This window comes from Drosophila erecta, unplaced genomic scaffold, assembly GCF_003286155.1.
Source record: "Drosophila erecta strain 14021-0224.00,06,07 unplaced genomic scaffold, DereRS2 tig00000219-arrow-pilon, whole genome shotgun sequence".
Classification (NCBI taxonomy): domain Eukaryota; kingdom Metazoa; phylum Arthropoda; class Insecta; order Diptera; family Drosophilidae; genus Drosophila; species Drosophila erecta.
Window position 1 is genome coordinate 1,600,830 of NW_020825213.1, and position 21,236 is coordinate 1,622,065.

Below are 21,236 nucleotides of genomic sequence, written 5' to 3' on the forward strand. Positions count from 1 at the left end.
GGAAATTATCAAAAATTGTATTAAATCAAAACTGTATAACTAATAGAGAAATTATAATAGAAGGAGACAATATAATAAAAGCTTTTAATTGTTCTGTTCAAATAGAAAACATATTAATTTCAAGCACAACACTAGACTACACAATTATATATCAATATTATATCAATAACAATGTAACAAAATTAGAACCATTAGAACAATTAGAACATATCTACATGCTAAAGAAATAATTAAAGATCACACTGATACATACAACACATTACAAATTGTTACATTAACTATACTTATATACTATATACTATATTTTATTTATAAATATAAAGGCATTCCCAAAAAATTAATTGTTAGATATAAAAAAGAGAATTTACCACAATAAGAACAACAAAATAATATAACAACATAAAATATAAATACAGTACTTGATACTAATCCTGTATTGTATCCTAGAATATCCGCCTGAGGACAGGCTAATTTTTAAGGGTGGGGTAGTGACATATGTAATGCTCAACCACATAACATATATCTACACAACATATACCAGCAACTTTATATATTCTCTTACTTAGCAACAATAGAACATAGAACCAAGAATGCCTTAGCACAAGATAAACAAGCACAAGATAAAATAAACACTTATTAAATTCCATAAGAACCCCAACTTTTTGGTGACAATAACAAATTCGGCCGATGTAAACAATTTAACATAAACATCCGCAGTCTTATTCGTTATTCCCACTAGAAGGGTGAAAACTGATTACGCAGCTTAAAGGGTCAAAACTTTCCACGTAGCTCAAGCTCGGCTGATCTGTATTCATGCGCAATCCACTCAAGAGAGTGCTTAATTAACGTAAACATAAATGAGAGCCTATGTACGCTCAATATGAAGAAGTAACGAGGCTCAGCCCAGGGTTTGCTAAGCGTCCGCTTATTCAGATTTAGATTTATTCATTTAGATTTATTTATTTTATTCATACTTCAATTGTGTAAGTTCGCTTAAGTTTTTTGATTAATAAAAATATTTTTTTATAAATCAACAAACCGCGATGTTGTAATTATATATATGTGTGTATGTGTATATTTTTTACTGCGGCACGCTCCAGTCGCTACCAAATTCTCCAATTACTCGGTCACTGCCCTTCGTTCAGGTGTTATTGTTTTTACTTTATTTTGGGTGGCATTTAAAAATGCATATGTTTGTTTTGCCATATATTTAGTATTTGAGTTTAATTTATACTCTCACGTTATAGACTTATTGCGGATACGGGATGCTGGACACGATCTTTAGGATCGATCTTTCAGTATGGCCAGAAACACCAACACTATAGCGATTAAATTAAGGGTTTGCTGCACGCCTAAGATCTCGTCCTAAGGGTCTATTACTTCTACATCACATTGCCAGTGTTGTCAGAGGCTTTGGACACTCTCTTGGACACAAGATCTATCGTTCCTCTTGGAGTCGAAATCTATAGTCTCCTGATTTTTAGTGGGCTGAGGACTATTATACTGGACTAGAGATTTCTATTTTCTACTCCCGTAATCGGTTCTATGCGCCACCTTGGAGTAATAGTACCACTTTTTCCCCTATTTTGGGAGTCAATGTCCGATTTATGAATGCCCGACTGATTGCCAACTATTGGAGTAGAATTTCAATGTGAAAGTCGATAGACTGGTTATTTGACACTCGTTAACTGTTTAACTAGATTTTCTTTGTTGTATAAGTCTGGCAGTTTGGTGAAACTCGCGTGGTGAGATTTAACTTCTTATGCTAGATCCAGAGCTGACGGCTTGCCTTTCGGTTTTGCGGAAAAATGTACGTTAGTCAGGTTGCGTTTGATTTCCGTAATGAATATGCGCGGCGTGTCATCTCGGAACTTGTCACACAATATTTTCGCCGTCGATGGCTCATGTGACATATGGGCCTTACTAGTGAGTAAGGTGAGTTTTTTCTCGACCTCATCATAATATTATAACAGGGTCATGCTTCCGTCTCAAAGTGCTCAAGTCTTGTTCAGTGACATACATCGGTCGATTGTCACTGTAAGTAAAATCGTGCCGATTTATAATTGCGTCGAAATTCTGTACGGCACCAAACGAGAATAGAACATATTGTTTCTAGTAATGGGGTTTCTAGTATTGAACTCGGCCAGATATTTAACGGAGTCTAAGGTTACGCTACATTGCGCATTATTAGTTATGTTCGTAACCTTTAATTTCACCAGCGGCTTATTCTCCTACTCAGGGAATGGCTGTGTGTGCGGGCAGTAGTTGACCAAAGAGGCAAGCGCAGTTGTGTCGAATATCGCATTTGAAACCGAACGGGAACATAAAACAATAATAGTAAAAGAAAAAGCGAACGCATGCGTTGCTATGTTAAATTATTAGGTTTTAATTTTTAGTCGAATGGAAGTGTTATTGAAATTTATTGATTGCAAATTTAAAAGGGCTTAGGTCACAGACATTAGAATAACAAGATGCACAACGCCATACGATTTTTTTGTACTGGCCCTAAATCTAGCTCCATGCTCTCTCGAATTTTTGTTGAATAGCCAGGCAGAGAGCGCTCTACAGTTAGTATCGGTTAGTCAACCACTGTTTGTGAGCATCACGTATGCTGATGTATTGTAAATTTAACAAAATATGCCCTTTACGAGCTTATAGACTTTAAATCTATATTATTTTTAATCTCTAATTTTGCATTGACTTAACATAAAGCATTGAAATAGTAAAAACCGCATATACAGAGGTAGTCAAAAGTATTTACACAACGTGCTTTTTTTTCAATTGTCAACTTTGATCGCTTATTGCTGCTGCATTTGTACTCAGAAACGAACATAACGGTATTTGTCGTGCTTCTACATCTATACAGAAGCAAACGAAAGAAGAAGTGGAATAAATAACTGTTCATGGGCTAAAAATAGAAGCATTGAACTGTTGCTTGTCTGTTGTCAGAAGTATTTACACACAACTTTTACACGTCAAAATTATTTACACACAGCTTTTTTAATTGATTTTTGCGTTTTTTATTGAATTTAAACGAAATATTTTATATTATTTTAATATGTGATTATGTTAAGCCAACTAATATCTAGTTACTCCGCCTTTGGCATCAATGACTGCTTGGAGCCTTGCTGGTATTGACCGGACCAAGTTGTGCGCAAAGAGAGGTAATTTTGACCAAATTTCCGTAATTTCGGCTATAGTTTCATCGCGCTGGCGATCTCTTTCAAATGTCCTCTGACTCTTAACATAAGCCCAGACATTTTCGATAATGTTCAGATCGGGGCTTTGTGCGGGCCATGGAAGTACCGGCTGATTTATGTCTTTCAACTTGGTTGGTACTCGGCCTTTGTGGCATGGAGCATTGTTATGCTGCAAGATCCAGTCATTCGTGGAGAACAGTCTATTTCCTGAGGTTAATGCGTGTTCATTTAAGATATGGAGGTATCCTGCTTGATTTAGTGTACCCTCTATCGGTACCATGTCTCCAAATCCATAGTAGCTTAAACAGCCCCAGAACATCACCGTGCCACCACCAAACCGATTGATTGGCTGGACGGCATTACCCTTTAGTTGTTTTGGGAGATGCATAAATTGCTTGCTAAATGATCCCTGAAACTGAAACGCAAACGCAGTCCATAAAACATCAAACCAGAACTCGAGAGGCTTCTCTTTATACTCCAAGACAAATGCGAGACGTTTTTCCTTTTTTCTTGGGGTAATATCAACTACTGCACGAAAAACATAGGTGTTGATGTCAACTTCCTTCATTCTGCGACGCAGTGTACTATCGCTAATATGTTTTCCAATTAAATTTTTCGAAGCTGCAACAATTTTAACGGTACTTATGGTGGGATTACTTAGTACAACTCCTATAATGTGTCTGCAGTCTCTTGGGTTCAATGCAACTTTTCGGGCAGTTCTCTTTTTATTTTCCAAATTTCCCAGTGTGTCCTTTTTTTTAACTAAATTGTTTTACGTGATATTTTGTACAACTCAGCTAATTTGGATGCAGAAGTACCAGCCTTAAATTTAGTGACAATCTCGGCTCGATGGTCAACTGATAGCTCCTTTGTTTTTGCCATTTTACAAATTAAATGCTTAGTTTAATCTATTAATTTAACTGTTAACAGTTAGTTTAAGTTCCAATTAAGCGATCAACATCAGCTAGAACTTCACTTACTCAATGCAAATCAAAGACTAATCTTCAATTTGCACTGTATAAATAATTTTGACGTGTAAAAATTGTGTGTAAATACTTCTGACAACAGACAAGTATCAGTTCAATGCTTCTATTTTTAGCCCATGAACAGGTATTTTTTATACTTCCTCTTTCGTTTGCTTCTGTATAGATGTAGAAGCACGACAAATACCGTTATGTTCTTTTCTGAGTACAAAAGCAGCAGCAATAAGCGATCAAAGTTGACAATTGAAAAAAAAAGCACGTTGTGTAAATACTTTTGACCAACTCTGTATTTTAATAATAATACATTAAAAATTTCATAAATTTCTTAATACTAGAATAATTGTCGTTAGAGTGTTCAGCTTGAGACGAGTGGAAACATATTTGCTTCATTGGTGCTTATGTCCGCACGTCGTGCCTCAAAAAAAGTCTATTTCGCCATTTAACACATTGCATATTTATACCCGTTACTCAGGCCTGTCTTTGTTGTTTTGTTTTATATATATGTAGATGGTAACGTAGAAATCAGTGAGATGTCTTAACTTATCGAAAATTGTTTGTGCATTATATGAATGAGAGGGCATTAGGGGAAGTCATCTTCAGCTACAGAGCTAGATAGGAAAGCCCTCCACTTCTTTTTTTCCGTAAGGAATAAGCGACTAGTTTCTTTGTCTTATAAAAACAATATTGTTTTCAATAATATAACTATTTTAATGAAACCATGAAATTGATTTAAAAAAAAAAACAAAACCTCATCCGTGACTTCCAAATATAAAATAGCGCGTTGAAACTCCGAAAATAGCGATTTTGCAAAACATAAAGGAGGTCGATTATTTTTGAAAAAGCATTGATAGTAATAACCAACGATATCTGTATACAAAATTATTTTAAATATATAGATTTTTTCAACCCATAAGGTTGTTTTCCACTTAGTTTTTTTTCCTGATAACACATTGCCTTTTCCTGTGCCAAGTAATATATCACTGAAGTTCATATTAATAGTTTGTAAGTAGGTTTTTCTTAATCTATTCACTGAAATATGTTCGCTAGCTATAAAGATGATTAGCGAGTGACCAGAGCACGACTTTGAATAGACGACTTTCAAAAGAAAAACTATATTCGATGCTCGGCCAAAAATGTAGCGATATAAATGTATTATTTTCTATGAGTATATCGGTATATTAATCAGTTTCCCACAGACCAAATTCACCAATTAAATCGACTTTTGGGGACAGCTGTTGTTTAAATAAATGGAATTTATATATCAAACAAATTAAAAATAATATTTAAAGGTTTTGCAACATAGTTTTTACAAATAAACTTTTTACTAAATAAAATCACGTTGTAACCATTTTGACGTAAAAAAATTTGTAATAAAAAAAATATAACGTTAAACGGAAAGCAAAGTTAATAAATTAAAGTCGATATAACCTTAAAATTTAATTTGTGTTGAACCAATTAGGTTTTAGATAGAGCAGGGTGGAACTATGATATAACTCTAAATACCTTGTATCCTCAAACCGATGAACTCTACTGTTTATTAAAAACAACTAAATAGGAGAGAAATTACTTTGTTAAAATGCTGTCGATACGTAAACGTATTCATAAAGGATTATTTGTGGTTGTTGTATTAGTATGTTTGTTCATAATACTATTGTGGAATTCACCTCTTCCAGTTATAACTGTAAGTATTTATCTGTAAGATAAATAGAAGATTCTTTTATTCCGGTTTTACAATTTATAAAGTCCGATTGAATTGATTGTTATTATTTAATAATTATAACAAAGACAGTTAGGGCTAGCTTTGAATATTTTATAATTTTTCGGAACATTAACCATAGGATGTTTACCTACTACTTTCGCATTTTATCTAGAGCTGTCCTCGGTCTTTAAATACAAAATATTCCCTTGAGTTATCGCAGATTAAGCAAAAGGCTGACCAATATCAGTAAAACGCCAAAGAATATAAAATAAATGGAAGGCGGATCCTATTTAAGCTAGATAGTTTTACATACAGTCTGTCACAAAAAAATACGTTTTTTTTTTTACATAAGTAACATTTTTGTTTGTATTTCCTCATAAAAACTATATTTTAGAAATAGTTTTCTTTGGAGATCATTTGGACTTAAAAATTAATCTCTCAGAAGTATGATAGTTTTCATTCGGAATTATTATTATTTTTTCTTCATTTTGTATATTTTGTGTATCCCTTTGTTGTCGTAATATCTTGTAAGCGATTTTGCATTGACTATTAGTTACCACCTTACTATGGGTATATTCGGCCATTCCTTGCGTGATAATATCTCCTTGATCATGTTTTTGGTAAAAAATATTCCTCTTAGCTTTAGATAAGTCTACAGATTCTTAGTAGGATTAACGTCTGGTCTCTGTGGAGGCGTTGGAATCTGTTTTGTATAATGCGACAGCGACATCTTTAGGGTCATTGCCCAGTTGGAAAATTAACTTGCCACATTTAAGACTCATTTAGGGGTAATTGTAAAATTTCCTTTAAAGTGCTTTCATACACTTCATCATTCAGAATTTCGTTTATAAAAACCAAGTTTCCAACTCCTTGAGCGAAGTGGAACCCAACCTCATGGTAGGTTTTATATTTACATATTAACTGTCGTTTTTCCCAGGACTAGATATGTACACATTATTCTTCTCCATCAGATCTGAACATGTTAGATTTGCTTTCATCGCTAAATTTGACTTGGTGCCAGTACTCCAAATTGATGACCAAAAATTGTTGAGCAAAACAAAATCGTATACTATATTCGTTAAAAAGTATGTACAGGTAGAAGAAATCTTTTCCGGGCCAATATGGTATATATGTATATTCTTGATAATGATGATTAGCCCAGTCGATCTGGTCATGTCCGTACGAACGCCGTATCTCAGAAACTATACCTATATATGCAGCTTTCTGCACTCAAGCATTCAGTTTCCAGAGAGAAAGACTTGAGCTGAAAATTTTTTTCTGATGTTGCAACGCCCACTTTAATGTCCACTTTTTAAAATAGGTTTGGTACTTTTTTCTTTTTATTATATGCCCTGTTCATATCTTGCTAATATCTATTTTGGAACTTCGAAATTTTTTTTAACTTTAAATTAGTTTCCTATTGAAATATGACTTTTGCTCTTTCTTCGCAACGAATATTTTCGTGATTTACTATAAGTTTGATCCTACCAGATGTAACCTACGCATCCACAAGCGTGTATCTCTGATCCATTACCATTAAAATCATCTACAGCAGTTGCGGATACGAACAAAGTTAAGAGAGTGACCTCAGCATTTGTGGTTAGTCTGCCTATATATCAAATAGGGACACTGTGTGAAATCCCCGTCAGTACTCAGTATATACAATAACACACTTTGCAATTTCATATTCGTACATCAAAATTTGATTTGAGGAATGAAATGTGCAAAATACCTCACTTTACAAAATTAATTTACATATATATATACATATTATATGTTATTACAACTGCAGATTTTGTTGTTGTTAAAATATCACCCAAGCACCGTAAAAATTCGTTGGCACAAACCGTGAGATAAAATTGAAAATACTAATATTGTTTGAACTGCTGGGTAGTACGCCTTTGGTGGCAATTCCATGGCTATAAGGAATCTCGTTTTGCTCCAGAAATTTGTTGAAATGGTTTGGATTCTCTACGACCCACATTCGAGAAAGTTTTATTAAAACCTTGTGAGTTAGGGGAGGAAAAGTGATAGTTATTAAAATAAACTATTTTTGTGGATGCTCCATAGGCAATCCGAGTATTAAACTTAACGCTAACGTAAAACAATTTTATCGTTGCTTCTGGTCTGCTTACCCTCCAAATTGATGCTTACCCACCTTTTTGTAGTTCATTCTTGCTTATAACTTTTGGTCGCGGTTTGCACGTACCTTCTTTTCCCATTCTACTCATTCCGCGTCTCTTGTATCTGTTCCTTTATATTCTATTCGTCTTTCGAATTTATATTGATATATAAAAAAAAAGGTTACGATCAATCTAACAAACCTTCCAAAACGTTCACTCCTAATCTTTTGAGAAGTGTCTTGAATTTTTTGTATATTATCATTTGTCTTCTCGACTTCTTTCAATAGTTCGAGCAACCGATAGTTGGAGCAACCAATCGCGTTCTATTCGGCTATGATGAACACACACCAAGTCAACTACTCGGTCAAGGAATTTCCGTCAGCACGTGAAAGGGATACCGTTAACGTGCATCACCTATGATGATGAAATATCTTTAAGGACGAAAAGATTGCGTATTAGGTGCAAGGATGTGGTTTTATCATTGAACATCAAAGGCAGCGAGTATGTCGCCGCTGATACCTTGTGCCTGCGTCGATATCGCCGACAAATCCGACAGAGTTCCTGGGATATGATACTATCGAATTGGCTGCAGAGGATTATTTGGTGTTCGTGCAAAAAGTTGAGACCAACAAATAGTGTACCCATTATACCCCTTACGCAAAGCCAGGACAGGAAGTCTTGCAAAGTCCACTTAGGGCTTACTTCCCGGCATGCATAGAACCCGCTTCGATCAACGTCTGGAACTGCGTGGTGGATTTTCGACTCACGACCAATAAGAACGGACATAAATTTCCCAACAATTTTGCGACATTAATCTCGTCTTCATTTATCTTGGCCGCACCTTTGGCGGCTTAGGCACATATCAGACCACCTACAGGAGGAACTATCGCGCCGCGATATTTCGCTGTCCAGCCTATTCTCGCTGGTACTGGGAAATAAAAACGATACCTTTCCGCCCCTTACAAGGTCCAAGCCGCTTCTGGCTCTGCAGGCATTATGCATTAATTTATATTAATAACGCTAACGTAATAGACAATTACCATTACTTCTACTTTTGCAATCCGTTCTTGTACTATTATTTATAATCTTTTAACTTTCACCTAGCAAAGTATATGTTTTCCTCAATTCTTTTTTTTTTTTAATGATCTTGCAAGTTTTACTAAGTTTTCATCGGAAACTTAGCAGTACTACTGCCCAAAAGCTGAGTGCCAGTTAAAATTATTTAGAAATATGATTGAATTTGTTTCTCAAAATGTAAATAAATCCCTTTGACTCTACGGTACTGCGATAAGAAAAGATCACATTTTTGTTGGCTTGCCTTTGCTCTGCTCCGGAATACGCAAATGCTTTTGCTGCTACGTGCAAACACTGCTCCCTACTTCTAAAGCCGTGTTCTTTAAAGTCATAACACCCAAAATTGGAATGCACTTGTCGATTCAAATGGCTTGAAAAGTAATTAAAATGTCATTCACTACGCTCAGGCTCAGCTTCTTCAAAAAAAAGATGTCAGTCATTTCGTATAATATGCATAATTAATTGCATTCGTCTGCCACATTTCCCACAACAGCTTGATTGATTGATCAACTTCGCTACTTCAATCCGTTACCCTCTATGCAAGCATTTTTCATCCTAATCGGATTTCATGCTATAAAGGCATTAAAAGCACCGATATTACTTATGCTAACACCAACTAAATTTTAATTTCTCAAAATCTAAACCCTGAATTAAATCTATAGCAACAACCAGTTATAAAAAAAAAATAAGTAAAATAACAAAATCCTAATACAAAACATGACTTCATTGGATCCACCCTTAATAAAAATATTTATTTTCCCAGCCGGAAATGTTTTATTCAAGTGTTCCAAACAAATAAAATTTAATTCATGATTTTTTTTTTTTTTGTTTTAAAGGAAAAGTCCTTTTTACTGCTAGTTTAGATATTCCATATTAATAATTAATGAAATGGCGATGAAAATAGAACATAAAAAAATACTAAAATAATTATGAAAAAGGCATGGTAATTTCACTATATTCAAAAATGAGTGGAGATTTGGTGATTGAAAAGTGGTGATCGAGAGATGAATCAGATGATATTTTGACCGTTAAAATGCGCATAAATAGCGGTGAATAATTGCGATGATTTTGTGGTGTTTCAGAGGGGTTTATGTGGTATTTTTCTTAACAATGATTTCCTAGGACATTAAAATCAGCGCTAGTTTTCATACACATTGAGCGGTGATTAAGCGCTTTTTCCACAAAGTGTGCGTTCTTATGTCGGTGCATAAAAGTAAAGACGAAAACTCTATTGAGTGTGTTAAGTATTATGGTTTCTTCTTTGAAAACCTTCGCTTGCGTTGTCTTTTTCCTACCCGCTGCACCAACAAAATTTGTTCTTATTAATCATACATTTTAATTAACATATTCATAGAAAATTGCTCAATGGTACATTTGAAAGAACAGACTACCAAAAGCGCCATGGTGTGAATCGAGTGATTCTAGTGCATTTGGACTTCCTCTATTGATTCCGTCTTGCCTTTTATGTTACTTGTCGTTATTTCTACAGTCGTTTTGAATAAAAGTAAAACCGGCAAGCGTTGCTTAAAAATGAATATGTGCAAATACCAAAAAAAAAAACCGCACCTTTTAAGGGCAAGAACGAAATGTTAACGGCGCTCATAGCACACACGAAATGTTTGATAGATGTGTGTCTTTGCTTTGCTCATCCGGGTGGGAGTGGCACCGGGATTCAAATTTTATTTTGTGTGAGTAAGGTGGCAAAAAGTGATACCCTTGCAGTTCTCTGACCCCGACCAGCCACCATGTTTACTTCTGCACTTTTACGGCCTTTTCACCTGAACCATATAACTCCCACAGTCTAGGAATTCAATCCCTTTTTCTCTATCTTTCGATTCTTGTATTATATGGTATGAGCGGCTAATCACAACAGATTTTTATATTTTTGGTTGTTGGTTTATATATCTTTATCTTTATTCAGTGCATGGACTCCCGTCCATTGAACTTATTTAATTGAATTATTGAATTTAATTACCGAGTGATTGCATCTGCTTCTTTTAATGCGTCAAAAATGCATGCAGTTGACTCTCGGATTCGTCAAAGGAAGGGTCCATTAGAATCTATTTATAATGGTTTAAACAAAAGTAGTGCGTCTAAACGTCACCTATAGCTATCGCTGGGCATCACAACAGTAATAGATGAGATCAAAAGGCAAAAGCGTAAGGTACGCAATCAGGCTGGAAAACCACCGAAACCACCTGGCAATCAACCTACTGGACAACAGTCGAACCGTCAGACGTCTGAGCAGAACACATCCACTCGACCTCACCACCAGCTTAACATTAAAGACACCAATTCTATCTTACCACTGGCAATACAAAGGAGACACCCACTCGAACTTTCTCTCCGCTGGCTGAACAAGGCACACAACTCTCCCTCAACTGAATGCCCCCTCCCCCACAAGATACCAATGTATCCCTCAAGTTAACGTCCCAAAATAACATTTTATTATTGTCCATCTAGGACAGTTTAAAAAAGAAAAACAAATATTTATGCATTAACCCATATTTCTTAATGAGCCGATGGATGACCTGTAAGAGTGGATCGAAAGGATTGATCAATTTAAAGCATGTGGAGGAAGAAGTCCTAATAAATGTAACCTTAACTATCAGGAATAGAGCGTCGCAGCTGCTCTGTGCGTGTGGATGTTCGCGAAGAGATAAGAAAGCCAGCTACGGATTCTGTTGATGCTCACTTTAAGAAAATAAATAATAAAAAATATTTTGCTGAAAAACGGATCGAGATAATGCAAACAGAGCGGAACGAATTTTATTATAATATCACCAACACACTATTTTCCAAAATGTTTTTTTTAACAGAAAAAACAAAGAAATTAAAAGAATAGACAAAGAGCACTCGATATTCAGATTACCGTAGAAGAAACGAACAAGCGGACCGAGTCATTGCAATGCAAAAATGGCAGGGAGTACTAAGTTGTACAGTGCCCTAAGACCACTCTACGTACCTTGTGGAGATATCTGCCAACAAAGAATACCCTATAATAAAAAAGTGTGGATCCAAATAACAGCCTACCCAGATTACAAGGCCAAGGGATTTAACAGTAAAACAGGTGTCAGTTATCAGTTCAAAATGTTATCCCAGTGATAGCTCCAAAAATCGACCGTTGTCCAGATTAAATTAAATAGGTTGTTTCAATATACATATTAAGTAAATATCCTTTAATTTTTAGCGAATAGTTGTTAGTCCGAAGACTACTGTACCTAAACGGATCTTACTTAGCTAACTTATTCTGAAGAAGACCGCTGATACTTACCACACCCGCCACTTGCCGACTCTGTTGCAATCGTCGGAGGCGTCGAACTGGGAATATGCTGACCAGGCAAAACTCTGGAGTGGTCGCTGGATTTATCGCTAGATGTCTCTATTGTAGGGTCTTTGGGGTAAGGAGTGGTAGCTTTGGTAACTCGCGCACAGAACACTTTACCAGCGTCATATCCTATACCAAAGCCTTTAGAACTCCCTCAGGCCCGAGAACTGAAAGTATTCAGTAAGCAATGAAAGCCATATTGTGACTATGATGATCACTTTTCGAAAAGTGTAATGGTGTGCATTGCTTAGGAATATATCTGTGGAACGCAAATCGTGTCTCGCGGCATATAATTTTAAAAATTTAAAGATTGGTTTCTTAGGATAGACTGATAACGTTGCTAGATGAAATCACGCAAATATTTAATAAGAAATGTAAGCTCCAGAAAGAAAAAATTTAAAACGCGCAGATACAGTGTCAAATTTTCTCGGGCATAACACGAATTTCTAACCAAACCCTCCTACAACGCAACGCTTAGCATTAATTAGACTGTGGAACTTATTTAAAAACTCTCACAGAATATTCCATGTATTCTCTGCTAACAGTTAAAAAATGCGCCATCAATTTGTAAATATATTTTTATAATTTACGTGTAACCTTGTACCATGTATTGATACAAGGCCTAAAACCGCAAAAAAACTAATAAAACATATGAAGAAAATTAAAACAAATCGGAAAACTATGCGCGTAACACTTTTGGACCGGTTGTGGGCGTGGTCAAAATGTTTTTGGTACATTGATCGAAAATGACAAGCACAAATGTAGCCGTAGCAATCATCTAAAATCAACTTGTACATTGTACCTTCATAGACCTTAGAACGACAGCTTAACCGTTTGTGAAAATTGGTATGCGAGAATGCAAATATGGGTAGCCATATGCTATTAGGTCTGTGGGCTACGATTACATTAAAGAGGCTTCAAACTTAAGGCCGAAAACTTTAAATTATTGTTGCAGTTGGAGTAGATGATATGAGCGCTATTGTTTCGGAGTCGCCACCTTTGGGAAACCGATTTGGGCCGGTCCGCGCAATAATTACATTTAAGTGACCTAAATAATATCCCAAGACCCAATTTGGGAGAGGATTCGAAATATGGCAGGGAATAGTTGCTTTACTGACAACTTTGCAGTTGCAACTAAGGCAACTGAAATTGATTAATTTATGCCATAAATTAGAATTGGACAATCATACATAAGCTAACCGGTCTACCAAGAATTCCAGAGGCAGGATTTTAATCTACTATCTTCGCAGGGGCCGATTCCGATTTCACCGGTGAGTCCGTTTCGAGCAACCGTATCTGCGCACTGGGTGGGCTACGTCCACCGGACTTCGGAATAGCAGTCTTCCGGTGTGACCTTACCACCCAACAACCGTCACCATCTACCGCTAGTCCTGGCTGAAATTTATAGATTATTAAATTTATAGATCAATAAGCCATACTTTTCTTTGTTAATATAAACTTTGTTAAACCCTTACCGCAATAATTGTGAGTCAACACGGAGTCGGAATAGCGAGTCCTAGTTGTCCCCGTCGTGCTGCTACCACTAAATTTCGTCGCGTATCTTTAATTAATCTGTCGGTAAAAGACAATGCATACTTACGATTTCTTACTAAGATGTTTTTTGAGTTTTCATTATAGGGGAGCTGTTATTGTCGCCTGGAGCGACTCCAGCTTGCCAATGCTTGGGGTGATGTTTCTTAAAATCCTCCGAGGATCCTAGGTTGAGTGCGCAATAGCCACCAGAACTTTCATTATTCGTCGGTCGTATTTTAATGTTTTGTTTACTTTTGATAGTTAAAGATCGTAGGTGCTTTGTGTTGTGAGACGTCAAAAGTTACTGATGCTTATGTTACCAACTGAGTGGCACTGGTATACCACCGGCATTGATAATCTTACCTAACTGATAGTCTTTTGTATTTATTAAATATTTTTAGTTCTGTTTAGTGCAATAGTTTAAAGAGGAATTCCTGGATTGTGTGTATCTTGTGTGTATCTCATTTCCTGTTGGGAAACGTATATGTGAGGCCGTGGCCCCTGGAAGAGTAGGTTCCGTCTCCCCAGTTTAAATCTGAAAAGGAAAAGAAAAAGTAAAATTTAAATTGTTGGTTCGTGAAGTTATGGTTAGGAAGTTTTGTTTCAGTGTTCTGTTTCAATTTATTTATTTATTTGTATAGCTGTTATATACTCTTTATTTCAATACTTATTTTAATTTATAAAAATTGAATTGATTTATTTATATTTTTTTATATGCATTTCTTATTAAAATTAATAAAATTATTATTAATATTATGGAAATTTATTTATTAACATTTTCATAGTTATTCAAATTGATTTATTATTTAGTACATGTCTACAAATGAAATGCCACGACCACCAGTTGAGGTCAAAAGGTCCTCCCGTAATAGTTTTTTCATTTCGATAGAAATTGGGAAGACTTATAAAATTAAATGAAATTGTGATATTTTCAACAACATTGTTTACTTCCCTATTGTATGAGGGATTTTTATTTTAAAATATACAACGGAGATTTTATTGGGTAAGTTGAATATAATGGATTTCCACCGTGGAAATTAATTATTCTTATAACAATGGCTTTAAATGAAAACAGCGATATGGGGATATTTGGTATTTACTTATCTTAAAATCGACCGTGTGACTTTCACACGGAACTGTGTACTAGAAAATTGTTAGGGTTTATGTTTTTGGAGGCTGTGTACGAATTATAAGGTTGTTCCGTTCTCTTGGAGATTTTTTCAAGAAAATTTAGGCCTATCCGAGAAGGTTATATCTATCATATCTATTATTTTTTGGCAGCTCACAAGAGAAAAGACTTTGTTTCAACATCCTATCCATGTGATTTATTTAACTGTAAATAACGTATTTAACTTCATAAATTTATTAAAAAACACTACACCATAATGAAGAGGGTGGCACACCAGAATTTACAGGCACAGCACTCATATGACAAACTCTCACATCATTTACAAATTATTGCCTGTAAATCAATTATGAAACAGAGAAAATCGAGTAACCCAGAGAACGAGGAAATTCTGTGGGTCAACGATTTAAAATAGGATGATGTTTTTCTGTCCGATAACAAGAATATGACACTTCGAAGACAACTATCTTTAGAAGAATTCAAAGTAGAACGAGAGTACTTTGAAGGATGCTTATAAAAATGTTTATATCAGGGAAATTTTGGGCTGATATATTTGAAATGTTCCTTGATTCAATAGGAAGATAGACCCGCGCAACATTCTTTGGAGAAACAAACTCACCAAAGTCTTGAGAACGCAACATATTTTCCGGAGGCAGCTGACGCTTAAATAAGGAACTGCTATGTAGGCGATTTTATGCGCTCACAGAATTTGGGGCTTTGAAAAGTGTGTTTGGTATACACAAATTAAAACATTTTTCAAAAGTTTAGGTGTTGAAGTTTCTAGCGGTTTGTGGGCGTGGGAGTGGCACAAATGTTGTTGGCAAATCGATAGAAATTTATAAGACTAATAAAAACATTTAAAACATATTCAATAAGTGTGGCAGGCGCTTTGGGCGGTTTGTGGGCATAAGAGTGGGCGTGGTAACTATTCTACATTTAACTGTATTGCATCGCTTTACGCTGTACAAGTTCGCCCTTGCAGCCAACGTAAAATAATGTATCGCCAGATAATGGTTGACGAAGTTAAACGAAACTTTCAGCTCATAGTGTGAGACGAGATCCTTATAGGTCTGTAAAAATCATATAACTAAATAATGTAATTTATGGGAACATCGGAACATTATGAGAACATGGGTGCATTCTTTTGCGACTAGGCGTTTTATGCGGCTTGGAGAGATGCGGAAATCACATATTTAAAGACCGGTCAAAGGTTGTCGATTTTTTGGCAGGCACCATGCGTTGATGGTCTGTTGTACCTTTCTGATGAGGTTTCTCAGGTTCTGCAAGATGTTGGATTTGAAGTGGTAAGTAGTTTTCTAAATGATGTTAACGGCCTTTGACTGGCCGTTTGACCCTCGTTAATTTTCGAACTGCATATTCCTTGTTGCTATAACCACAGTTTTCATATTTCATCTTCTTTATTCTTTCATACTTTATGTTGACTTTAACCCTTACGATTTAATAAAGAGGGCGTACGTAAAACAAAGTGAAAATCATAGTTTCGTTGTAACATATCGCATTAGTAACAAAGGCACAATCACAAAACCAGATAGAAATACTAGAATTATTGACAAAAATTTTAAAATATTTTTTTCTTAACTTGTACTGAAGCTTTGCTTTTTATTCTTGGCACAATGCTAATCTTTCTGTGCTTAATTGTCTAATTTTATGATAATTACTTTTTGAGATGTAGTATTCGATGCAGATGGCGTTTTATCTGTCGCGATATGAATTTATGAATACTTTCCAATTTTTTTTCTGTTTTAATAACCACATTTGTTCTTCAATTGTTCTCTTTCTCTGTTAATAATGTCTATTCCGCTGTTGATAACGTCTATAACCATGTTTAATTCATGGGTTTTCGCGGAATTTTCTTACAGGTTGTCGTCGCGCGAACGGAGGTGCCTTAAACGGCTACTCCACCATGGATCCCGAAAGAAAGGGATAGACTAGCTCGTTTTATTCAGTAAAAATTCATGGTTATAGCTATTGGAACTATTTTAACTCTAACGCACCGCAGTGTGTCCACCACACTTTCGCACGACAATGAAAATGCTAAGTTTTCCCGGCTAACTTCAAACTAGCGACTCCGATAAAACAGTGTGCCTGTACACATTTAGCTAACAAATCCTATCACATTAAAACTGGTTAACAATATAAGTTCACTTAAAAGTACTGACTATCGATTACAATGTTTGATCCGGGACATCCTTGACCCCGTGACGAACGGCTTCACCCAAATCCAAAAGTGCAGTTTAGAGACGGGTCGCATCATTGTTCTTGATAGACCATTGTCGTTCACTCTAACCTTAGCGCTTCTGACGTCTCCATCAGCTCCAATGTAGACCTCCTGCACGATGCCCTTGCACCACTCTCGTCGGGGCAAGGCAGAATCGCAGACGAAGACCATATCACCCTGGTGGATGGGCTCCGTTCTTCGGCACCACTTCTCGCGGCGAACAGGAATAGATAGATACTTCAGGACCCACCTCCTCCAGAAATGGTCTCGTAGCAGGCGAACAATCCTCCACTGCTTTCTCGTAGAACCCTCCTTGGGTAACTCCGCATCCAATCCAGGCGTATCCGGCAGATTGACCAATCCCTTGAGTAGGTCGTTTGGCGTCAACGGCGGCTCCTGGTCCGTATCCACAGGCAAACGGGTAAGCGGACGCGAATTCACGATGTTCTCCGCCTCAATCAGGAGGCTCTCCAATACATGGTCCCTTGGCGCAACTTCCTTGAGGGTATGACACAGTACTCTCTTGACGCACTGCACCATCCGCTCCCATACTCCGAGTTCACGAGTTCACTGGGCAATTGAAAACCCATTCAATTGACAACTCACCCTAAATCTTTTCCATCTCAAAAATGTCACCAAAGCGTGTAGCTTCCCTGTCAGCTCCCACGAAGTTTTTGCCGTTGTCGCTGCGCAGTCTATGTAGTGGCCCTCTACGGCCGACGAAGATCCTGATCGCAATTATGCAGGAATCCGTTGACAGGTCATGCGCCGGCTCCGGATGAATCGCCTTTGTCGTCAAGCACGTGGACAAGGCGACTCAAAGCTTTTCCTTGTGACGGGACACAGTCACCAACATTGGCCCAAAGTAGTCGAACCCGGTATATTTGAAAGGCCAACCACCCGCATCCAATCTGTCTTCCGGATGGGGTCCCATTATCGGCGGTCGCTGCAACTTGCACGATGAGATGACTCTCCGCATCACACGCCTCATCTTCGTGACCCAGAATCTCGTCCGGATCTCGGCAATCCACTCTTTGATGCTTCATCCTGGCGTGGATATGTCGCACAATCAGCTCTGTGAGACTGTGCCTGTGTGACAGTACGGTATGCACAGTCGAGCATTAATTCTTCCGTAAGCTCGCACGTCCTTTCCAGCTTCCGCCGACCTTATCTCGTCGGGTTCTCCGCGGCCTTACATTCTGTTTCAGTAAGGCCGTATTTCTCAAGATCGCTTCTCTGTTTGCGGCACCCGCGCGCAAATCGTAGGACCCAGGCTGTAACCCTCACCAGGCAATTGAAGCTCGATAATCTCTGAAACGGGAAAACAAAGTCGTTTGCCGCGACTAATGCAAACTTACTTGGCATCTCTTCTTCATCAGGGACATCTGGGACACGTTCAGTTCCTTCCTCAGGCCCCGGCCAGCTGGCTGTCTCAAAAAAAGAGGCCTAGCTTCCACGAAGACGTGAAACTCTATATCCCGAGCTGCTTCATGTCCGAAGTAATGGAAGTAACGGACGCCGTGCGGCAAGTCGCAAAGGCCTTGCCTAGCTCCTCCGGTAGCGGTTCGTCCCACTGGATCTTCTGTCTTCTGCCAAATCTCTCGCAACAGCAGCTTCGCAGTACCCATGAGGCAGCACAGGAATCCCAGGGGATCAAACGTCAACATCACCAAATATCAAATATTCCCTCTTCGTAGGAACTGGATCTCCACTCAGGACGCTGCTTCGCACTCGATGATACTCCACGTTGAACCTGAAGTCTTCCGTGGCTACCTGCCAACGCATTTCGAGGATCTTCTGACCAGCCTCAGCCCATCCGACGCTCTGAACTTGTCCAGGTCCTAAATCCGTCACCACAGTGGGCGAGCTGGATAAATACTGGCATAGCTCGAATCCAACATCTGCGTGTATCTCTTTCACCCGCCTGCGCCAACGGCTTGTTGCGTTTCAATTTCTTATCAACGTTGACCAGCCTCTCGTATGCCATCTCGTAGCTCTGTGGCAACACAACGTGGTCGTCCTTCCAGAGTAATCCCGTCTGGTAGAAACGTCCTACTCTTACCGTGGTGTCTTCGAGCACCCGCACGTCGTCGCTGGCTGCCATCTGTGACGCGGGCTTCTCCATGTCGAAGTAGTCCTCCACCATCTGTTCCATCGCGTTCTCCACTGACACGGCAAGTAGGCAGGTCCTCTGGTAGCGATCTGGTAGCGTGCCCGCTTCTTAGGCATGTGAAGCAGAGTCCGTGCCTCCTCACAATGCTCCACCTTCCCGGCGGCAAAACTCCAACAAATTCTCGGCAATTCGTGATTGCGAGTTGTCTTCCGCAGATGGGACAACTTACAAGGCCGTACACAACCCAGTCCAGCTCGGTTGCGGCCGCGTACGGTCTGAGTGGCAATCCGAGATGTCCGTGATCCAGGCCGATGAACAGCTTCGGGACCGCGTTGCTGTAAGGCTTCATCGGCAGACGCGCCCTATTTACGCCCTGGAGATCCTGTCGACTCAATGTCAGCATCGGCAGACACGGAATATTCGTTCGTTAGCGCATGGCGAGTGGTCTGACCGATTCCTCTTATCTGCAGACTTACCACGTTGGTAGACTCTGGCTGACCTACCTCCGAACCTTTGGATGTTTAGCTGTCGATGCTCTCCTTGTACTCCAAGATCCCTTCGCAGCTCGTCATCGATCATCGTGACGGAGGATCCTTCGTCTAGAAGCGTATACTTATCCACTCTCCGACTAGCTCCGTACAGCGTAACGGGCTGTATACGGAACAGCAGACGGCCTTAAAATCCTTTGAGTGGGCGCTCTCGCTTCACACGGAGCACTTCTCACTAGGCTGTTTCTGGAAACTGCCGCTGCTGGTTTCCTTCTTGGTCCCTGTGACCATCTCGTAGCGAAGGCATCCTGGCCGGGCTGCGTCTGGGAACTGCTGACTGCTGGTTCCCTCAGTGGCGTCTCAAACTACCTCGTTGTTGCGGCCTTCGCTCCTCGTCCGCGTCATGTAGCAGACGATGATGCATCCACTGATCTGGCACTCAGATTGCATATAGCAAGATCTGGAAGCGTGCCCGCTTCGTAGGCATGTGAAGCAGAGTCGGTGCCTCCTCACAATGCTCCACTTTCCCTTGCGAAGCTCTAACGAATTCTCGGCAATTCGTGATTGCGAGTTGTCTTCCGCAGATGGGACAACCTCCATGCCGATCCTCCTGTTCGCCTTCGTAATGGTCGACGCTCGCATGCAGAACTGGACGCCTCGGCTCCTTTCCGTCGAAATCCAAGACAGTGCAAACTACGTTTGCGTACTCCTGTAGCCACGCGCTGAAGTGAACTACAGTGGGGAAGGGCGCAATCGTTGCAGCATGTCTGGCCCACTCCACTCGCTTGCTTGTAGGAAACTTGGCCACAAGCTCCTCCATGACGGTTGGGATCCGCAGGTGCTGCTCCGCCTTCGCTGACTGCAAGAAGGCCGCGAGGTTGCTCACTCGAGTCGCGAAGGGAATGATCTTCGCCAAGCTGTGCTCCGAGATCGGCTGCTTGTATCGAATGCTGTTGAGCTGGCTGCGTATAAGCTGCTCCGGTTGGTCAGTTGTTCCATCACGGCGTTGACATTTCCTGAGTGAATTAGTAGCGCCTTCACTGTCTCGCAGGCTTCGTCCTTCAGCGCCTTCATCAACCTCTGGTTGTTCTCCAGATCCGTGCAATTGTACGCTCGGGTCGTCTCCACGAACGCACAGCTGAAGATCGGTCAGTCCGTCGTCCTATGCTCCCTGGGTTCCATACGGCGTAATCGCGGCGTAGGATCCAACAAGTGGCGATGCTGTTGCCACATTGTGGACGCTCACGCACGGTATCTCGAATCTATGCGCTGGTTGTGGCTCCACAGTGGCTCCACAAATTTGTTGCTAGTGGTTAGCAATGGCAGACCA

The 21,236-nt window shown here is 39.0% G+C and overlaps 1 protein-coding gene across 5 annotated transcripts in view; it reads left to right on the forward strand.

The window, feature by feature from the left end:
* Positions 1–1,754: 1,754 nt before the first annotated feature.
* Positions 1,755–21,236, forward strand: part of LOC26526201 (gamma-interferon-inducible lysosomal thiol reductase) — a 94,178-nt gene continuing 74,696 nt past the window's right edge. For 2 of the 5 annotated variants that reach the window (XM_015159983.2, XM_026982837.1), the window contains exon 1: positions 5,634–5,864. In XM_015159983.2, the coding sequence (XP_015015469.1) occupies positions 5,760–5,864 (105 nt within the window). In that variant the 5' untranslated portion in view covers positions 5,634–5,759. Of the gene's footprint in view, positions 1,936–1,972; positions 2,038–5,633; positions 5,865–8,292; positions 8,602–21,236 lie in introns of those variants that run through there. The other 3 variants (XR_003408123.1, XM_026982835.1, XM_026982836.1) reach the window with 3 other exon arrangements.